General features: G+C 40.0%; 1 protein-coding gene across 1 annotated transcript in view; it reads right to left on the reverse strand.

The window, feature by feature from the left end:
- The window catches only part of LOC102314065 (bis(5'-adenosyl)-triphosphatase), a gene marked incomplete at its 3' end in the record, with an annotated part of 63,887 nt that extends 57,984 nt beyond the window's left edge, over window positions 1-5,903 (reverse strand). Inside the window, 1 exon segment of the mRNA XM_005951852.3 lies at window positions 5,497-5,903. Coding sequence (XP_005951914.3) covers window positions 5,497-5,602 — 106 coding nt within the window.
- Between the last annotated feature and the right edge of the window lie 2,780 nt (window positions 5,904-8,683).

Here is an 8,683-nt window from a genome sequence, read left to right on the forward strand (position 1 = left end):
AAACCCACATCTTAAACCCAGATAAACAGAACGTGGAACTCTAATAATAGACATAAACATTACCATAACACGACAAGAGAACAAGAACACAATCCCTGATGCAAACTTAAATCAAAACACAATAAACTCAAAATACTGGGTCCAATGGACCCAGAACCGTGACACAGTGAAAGATTTCAAATTTCAGTATGTGTTATAAAAGTAGAGCGAAAACTTTGACAGAGAAAGCTAGCAGAGCCCTATGTAAAGCTCTTAAAATATGACCTTTTTTTCTGTTGCTATCCATGAATTGCTAGCAGATTATTGCATTGTGCTGTGTTGATCCACGTTCCACAAAAAACCACTGTAAACTGGCTAAGCACATAAAGGTTGGACCAATTACCAGCAACAACCACGGGCTTCCAGCTATAAAACAGGACACTCCCTCAGCAGCTACTTTTCACATGTAGTTGTCAAGCGCTGAGATATTACGCAAAGCACATTAAAAACTGGGGAAAGAACTTCAACAGTTTCCCATAGGCTAACACAACCCAAGTGGAAGGTCTTGGCTGTAGTGGTGCATATTTTTCCTTCCTCTGCTCTCTGGTAAATGAATTAATTAAACGAAGGAAAACTCTAGGAAAGTTGGTCCGACCAGCATACGTAGCCTTTGCGTTGTTCTCCTTCGCTATAACAACTCAAGTTTGCAAGCACTAAACAATCCCATAGTGCCACCTACTGACATTCTTTGGGGACAGCAGTTAATTTTCATGAGGCAAATTTTAGGTGGGTTACATAAATAATTTTAATTAATTAATTAATTAAGATATATCTAATATATACAAGTAGCTCAAATGACTGACATTTTACTCTACCCTGTAAAACTTTGTGACATGTGTATGTATCTTTGCAGATAGCGTAACTAGACTGCTGACAAGATCAGACAAGCCTCAGGACAGGTAATCAGTCGCTGCACTGTGCTTCACAGCTCACCAAGGCTGCCTGCATAATTTATTTTATTTTTTCCCAACACATTTTAAACCAAATCTTTGGATCCATTTCACACTTTTGAAATAGATAGCAAACAATAAATACATAAATCATTCAATTAAGTCAGTCAGAAAGAAAAGAAGCTGTATTAGGTGTGTCAGTACACACACACACACACACACACACACAAATAAAACACTACATAAGTTTTTCAAATGCTGTCAAATTATCTTGACATTTCCTGCAGCTTCTGTACGACATTGGTGGCTTTTGAAGCTGTTTTCATACAATCAGTATAAGAGGCCATTGCTTCCCTGTCGGGTGGAGTCAGAGGCAGTTCTAGCTGAACAGACTAAACGGCCGGGATCATATGGTATTCTGAATTTTTTCTAATTCAAAGCCAGCATGGGTGATGATTGGGCTCAAAGTGTACAGTCATGGTAAAAAAACAAAACCAGTATGCTCTTATTCACATCTCAGATTTCAAATATCATTCTGAAAACTGTCTCGTCATTACCAGGTCTTACAAAAAAAAATCAGCAACAAATCCATGAAATATCCTACCTCGTCATTATCAGCTTAACTAAAACTAAACTGAAACAAAAGCAATGTGTGGAAAAACTACAAGGCCGATCCAATACAGCAAATCTGGATAATAAGTCCATTCTCTGATCCTGTGAGTATTTCCCTGTAGGCAGTGCAGAGCTTGGACAGAGCTGAGAGGACTTCCAGTCCTACGTGACTCTATATTCTGCACATCTAGATTATGCCTACTCTGATAAAAACCAGCAGCCCTGAGTAGCGTTGCAGGCCTGGCATCTTACCAGCCACACCCACTGCGGCAGCTCCCGTCTTGATCGGTGCATCTAATTAAAAATTACACAATAATCAAATCACTTGAATTGCACTTGTCTAACTCTATTTTGTTCTGCTATTTAACAGGGGGGACATGGAAAAGAGAAGGGTCAAGTCCTATAGGCATGACCCAAAGAGAACTATCAGTGATTATCAGTGGTCATTGTCACTGTGGGCCACTCTTTTTATGATATTGCCGCAGCGCACAGCTTGGTTTATGCACAGCTTTCTTCAGGTCACAGAGTTTCAATGAGATTGAGGTCTGGACTTGAGTGTAACATTCACATGCGCTATTTATGTAACGCATTTGTGTATATGCACTATTAGTGAACGAGGGCCATTGATTTAAAGGTCTTGTGTTTTTTGTGTAGCTCTAAGCTAAGGCTGTCATTTGGAAAAGCCTTCCAAATAAGCTGCTTCAATCTTTTACTAATTAAATTTGTGGTATGAATGTGTAACATGCTTAATGAGGCCCTAGAATTAAAATGTAGCTATTTGAATTTTTGCACTTTCTCTGAGACAAGATCTGAAATCAAGCGCAATTTCTTGATTCTTTTTAAGTTATTTTTTTATACTGAATAATGGCATTGAGTCATATGTATCTTATGTCATGCTGTATTGTTCATCTGATTTACCTATTTTTCCAACTTGCCATATTAACATTATTATGTAGTGGTACACGAAACTGACGGAGGGTGTACTTTCTTTTTACACCGTTCTTGTGTACCTCTCTATCACTCTGTTTGTGGAAGGAGAGGAGAGTGATGGAGGAGAAACCCGTGCTACGCCACCTCACAGACGACCAAAATGAAAATGCTGTGTGTGCTCACACATAGTTTGCAAGAACACCACCAAACTTGAATCCCAGCCTCTCTAGGATATCAACCCCTGCTGCTTCGTGGACATGAGATGAGCCCGCAGTTCCCACCGTCTACCACCGCCACCTGCAATGCTACCACCGAGCCTGGACACGAACACGTAAGGTAGCGCCGCTACAATTAGACACATGAACCAAGGTCTTCATAGTCCTAAGACTATGCTTTCTCCTCACCATCTACTAGCCATCCCGCTTTCACGACTCCTCAGGACAATCTGGCACTGAGTGCTAACAGTGACCTTGGGTCTTTGATTCCAACATTTTGCATTTCTGTTCAGGACTTTCTTTGAAAGTAGGAAATCATTTATGTTTTTCTGAATTAATTATCTTTAGTTCTTTGTTCCTTTTGTCGTTAGTTCCCATTTGTGTCCACTCTGTCCTACTCTCACCTCCGTGTCCTGTCATGAGTCTCTCCACGTTTGTTTACCTTCAGTCTCTCTACTCAAGTCCCCGTTGTCATGTCTCTGTGTTCTCTGTCTTGTCAAATTCCTGTCTTTAGTTCTTGTCTCTGTGTTTATCTCTTCCTGTTACTGTGTCCATTTCTCTGTGTTTTGTCCTTTGGTCCATTAATATTTCTTTGTCAGTCTACTGTGACTCATCTTCCACCAGTGAAATTACAACCTTTACATGCTGGTTTCCTGTATTGTTAAATAATGAATTAAGTTTGTGTGGAACCATCCATAGATAGCTATATATTATGAAATTATCAAATCTATATGTCATAATATTCTGAGTAACATTTATATTTAAAAATTGAATTAATATCGCATTATTCAAACACGACAGCAGCTCTCACTGCCATCTTGTAAACCTTTCCTTTCTCTCTTGCTGCTATCCTTCTGTCACAGATCACCCATAAGACTCGTCTCCATGTCTAACAGGCTAATGCATCAACTGAAAGTTGGAGATGCCCAGTGGCTTCATGTACGATAACCATTTCCACCTGATGTACTTTCAAGTACCTTCTGCTCATCACCTTGCACACTGAACAGCTACTGACAACTCAGGCAAACTGTAAAAATTCATTTATGATCCAGTTTTAAGTGAACAAATACAAAATATTGTTTTTATTCCAGAATTTCTACTTTCAGAATTTCAGATTAGTGAGGCTAGTCTGAAAGTGGCCAAATTCTTCATTGAGATAAATTAGAAAATGTAAAATACAACGATTTACAGGATTGGTACTCAGTAGTAACTGTCATGGAACCATGCTTTTTAACTGCCCCGACCCAAGGTCAGGCACTGATGACAGCGTAGCATTGAGGGAGTTTATTTATAGTGCATGGTGGGGACTTAAACTAACAAAACCCAAACTGGTAGAAACTAACAAAAGAACATAAGGAAAGTAGAAAACATTACAAAAACCGGAATGCCGGGAAGGAGGAGCCTGAGACATAAATACAGAGGATGATACACAGGATGGCATGCAGACAAACGAGCACAGGGCTTAAATACACAGAGGGATAGCAAGGGAATGAGACACAGGAGGAGAGCACAGCTGGGAGTAATCAAACATGATGAGACCAAGGGGAAGCAAAACTGAAAACATGAACATAGGACAAAGTAAAACAGGAAACATAACACAGAGACGCAGACTTGACAAGGGGAGACAGAGCTAACATGGAACACAGACAGAAACCAAAAGACTAGAAATCACCAAAGAACTAGGGAGCTAGAAATACAGCGGTCCCTCGTGTATCGCGGGAGTTACGTTCTAAAAATAACCCGTGATAGGTGTAATCCACGAAGTAGCCAACTTTATTTTTTTACAATTATTATAGATGTTTTAAGGCTGTAAAACCCATCACTACAGACTTTATACACTTTTCTCAGACAGACATGAACATTTTCAAATTTTTCTCTCTTGTTTAAACTGTCAAAGTTCAAACCGTAAAGTTTTTGTAGTCCAGTATTATAGAAACCAAAGGGCCCCACGGTTGCCTTAGCCAGTGCAAAATGATTCGTCAACATTGTTGTTTGTTGGGGAGAAAACTTACAAACATACAGTACAGCACTTCAGAGTCACACTGCTAGCAATCACAGATTCATGTAAATTTGACAACCTGAACGCATCCTGTACTGTACAAGAGACATGGCATGGAGGAGATTGATTGACAATGCTCCACAGCCAATCAGGACGTAGAACACAATGTGCTGTAAAAAACAAACAAACAAACAAAAGCATGCAAAATTGCACAAAAAAAATAAATCCACAAAACAGCGAGGCTGCGAAAGGTGAACCACGTTATAGCGAGTTACCTCTGTACTGCAAACCAAAATCAAGAGACCAGCTGTGAAAACGTATGATGAAATTAGAGATCCATGATAGTACAAAACTCAAAACACTGGTTCGCAGTCCCAGGAAAGTAACAATCTGTGCTCTGCTTGCAGGAATGTTACGACTCTACAGACAGGGACATGCTTAAAGAGACTTGTGTGGATGTTTCAGACATGCATACTGGTGTCATACTCAGAGGTGGGAAGGAGCAAAGTACAAATACTTTGAGAAATACTTTGTTACTGTAATTAAGTAAAATTTTAAAACTTTACATGAGGAGTGCCAGTTGTCTGGATTAAAATCATTTTCATTAATGTTGTGGTGCAAGCCGTAAAGGCACCTTTTTCACAGAAGAAAAAGAAAAAACAGTGTCTTTGTCCATCGCTCTAATAAAGCTAACACAACAAAGTGTGTGGACAGCCCCAGGAAAAGAAGGCTCTGAAAGGTGCTAAGAAACAAACCCGCACTGCAGCACACAAAGCTAAACACCTCTAACCTGTAAGTAATGAAAAGATACGTCCGGGCACCACAGGCTTCCTGTTGACCAGTGCGAAGGACAGCTCAGTCTGCAGGAACACAGCCGAGAGCTTGATGAGATGCTGTCCGAAGCGTAGAGTCGCCATGTGTCACTGACTGCCAGGCCTGGAAGAAATGCAGGTGCAGCAGGTTGTCAGTAACATCACACTAAACAAAGCTTCTGTTCACTGGCTGTATTTATGGTCTGTCCCAGGCAGAGCCCTCTTTTTGTGGGCTCTACCAGAGTCTGGTTTCTAACTGAACGGCAATTTTCCAGCTGTAATTTTCTCACATTTTGTTTGGTTCTATTTTGTGTGTTGATTTGTAGGTATTTGAGTATTTGTTGATTAATGATAAGCAGTGTTGGGACTAACGCGTTATTAAGTAACGCGTTACAGTAACTACGTTATTATTGTGGTAACGAGCACGGTAACTAGTTATTATGCCAAAATCAGGAACGCGTTATCGTTACTGGGATTTAGATAGGGTCGTTACTCGTTACTTCGTGTGGTGGCATCGCGGAGCTTCCACAGATTCAGTAACATTAGCAAGTGGTGGAGGCCAGCAGGTGGATGAAGGAAAAGGGACGCAGAAGGAAAAGAGACCCGAGGCGGCCGCCGGTCCAAGTGTGAACTGAACTTCAGGTAAGAAGTTATGACCTGCAGTCTCTCTGGGTCAGATATGAACCAAGTTTAGGTGGAGTTTATTTTCGTTATGTCTGACTTTTTCCGTACTGCGTGCTAGCTAGCATGACGGAGTTTCTATACAGCTGGGTGGTGCTATGAAGTTAATGATGTTGAACTTTATTTTGTTCATAAGTTATTAGAGTTGCCAACCGTCCCGTCTGGTATTCAGAGAAAATATTACGCGTTTCTTATTGAGGTGAAAAGGAACAGTTTGTCCCGTAATTCAGCTACAATGAAAAAGACACAAAGCTGGAGTTATTCTGTGTCTTTGCTGCACAGCTGCCTCTTCTTCTCTCATTCCCCCCTCCCTCTCCCGTTTCTACTTCAATCATGAAACTGATCAATGATCAGCTGATCGGCTCTCTTGTTTGTTTACTCACTTTGCGCCAGAAAGAGGAAACCAGCGGATGTCGCGCTAAACAACAGCAGCACGTTTAAGCTTGATCAGCTGTTGTTAGAATTTATTTAATATTAATTTCTAGTATCAGCTGATGTTTGCTGGAGCCACAGCTGTAAAGCTGCTGGTCATGATAGTCGGTTTGGTATATCTGGTGAGAGGGAAACATGAAGATGAAACCAGGAGATGTCCTTACTGATCATCAGAGCTGTGATGGAGAAACAGGTTTACCTTTTAGGTGACATGAATGAGTTGAAGGGAAGTTATGAACTGTTTCTGAGAGACAAATAACCCCAGGATCCTTTTTTAGGTAGCTGACAGCTGGTAACTGTGCAGGGGCGGGTCTAGCAAAGTGTTGCCAGGGGGCCAGGTAGGGCATTAACAGGGAGAGGGGGCACAAAGAAATACTTTTCTTTCTTATTCTCATTTAAAATGTCTCAGCTTTTAAAAAAATAATTATCTGAATCTTACAACAAACGATTGATAGATTGATGCATATATACCATCAGAACAGTGTAACATCACTGTCACAACAGTGTTTATTTTCATTCAAAGGCTTTATGATTTTTCCTATAATGGTGGGCCGAGTCTCTAGTCAAAATGTCCCGGGCCAATTTTTGTCCCAGTCCAGCCCTGTATGCAGCTCATCTGCAGTCTGGTGTTACCTACATCTTCCTATTCAGAAGGCAGAATTTCCGAGTTCTGAGTACAATCGAAAGCACCACGACTGCAGTTTTTGTGTTGGATGTAAAAGGCGCACATGACTCTGTGACGTAGGCTAGAATCATGGCAGCAGTCAATGACGGTCCAGGCGTGGGATTTCTCTCGTGGAAATATGCACATTATCTTTTCCTTTCTATTGGTAGGTGGCACAGTGCACTTGTGGCAAGTAAGCAAGCTAGAAGACTGGCAAAGTTATGGAAGAAACACATTAACAAGAGAATTCTGAGTAAAACCAAAGTTACTTTCCCTAGTAACTAGTTACTTTGAAAGTAATGAGTAACTTGAAGTAACTGAGTTACTTTTGAGAGAAGTAACTAGTAATGTAACTAAGTTACTATTTTAAAGTAACTTACCCAACACTGATGATAAGTGGGATGTACTGTGGCATAAGATTTACCGCTAAGTTTAACTTTGTTTGCTCCAGATGTGGTAGTTGTGTAGTTGTGGTAGTGTACAAACACAGGGCCAAACCTCGGCTTAGCTATTCTCTGAGTGCACGTTCAGAGCTGAGCTCCATATATTTCTGGTCCTCATTAATACTGCTAGTCTGATAAAACAGAGCTGAACTTAACTGAAGTTAAAGTGGAGAATTGTAGGCAGTGAAAGATACGTCTTTTTATTGTTTATTACAAACAGCCAGAATAGGTTTCATGGTGACTCATGTTCTTTTTTGAACAAAGCACACACATAAAGCCACTTTCTTTTTATGCTGTCTAATATTGTTACATACCAGTGAAAATGTCCATTAATATACTGATATTAACTCGGAGACATGCATAATGTGTTCAATCAATTTCTGAATCCCACAATATGTAATAATGACTTAAATATGCTGGGCTGGAGCAGCCTGATGTGTACGTTTAAGGTGGCACATGCATTCCTTAATGCATGTGTGGTTCAGGATCTGACAGTAAGTATATGTTCTGCAACATGATTTATCTGATTTACGAATAAATTCTTTACAAATCCTGCCATGTGAATTCATTCAATTCAGTCCCCTACATCATACTCGGCACAAATAGGAAAAAAGGTCGTGAAAAGAGAATCTTATTTAGATTCAATTTTCTGATTGGAGATAAGTGAACAATATATCTGTCAGGCACACTTATCACATCTTCAGACCAAAATTACATGTTGACAAAAGGATAAGTAGATCGCTAATGGAGTAAGTGGTAATACAAGGACTAGAATAGAATAGAAATATCCTTTATTGTCCCTCACTGGGGAAATTCAGGTGTTCCGGCAGTAAAGTGACAGGCAGATGGAGCATGCAAAAGAAGTGAAGAATATTAAATTAAAAACAAGAAGTAAGAGACTGTACAGTTATTAAAAATAGCAATAATCAGATAATTTTTTCAATGTAATAAATGTGCTGTATATTT

The sequence above is a fragment of the Haplochromis burtoni genome, unplaced genomic scaffold (assembly GCF_018398535.1).
Source record: "Haplochromis burtoni strain Fernald_Lab_line unplaced genomic scaffold, NCSU_Asbu1 Contig_1161, whole genome shotgun sequence".
In the NCBI taxonomy this organism is placed as follows: Eukaryota; Metazoa; Chordata; class Actinopteri; order Cichliformes; family Cichlidae; genus Haplochromis; species Haplochromis burtoni.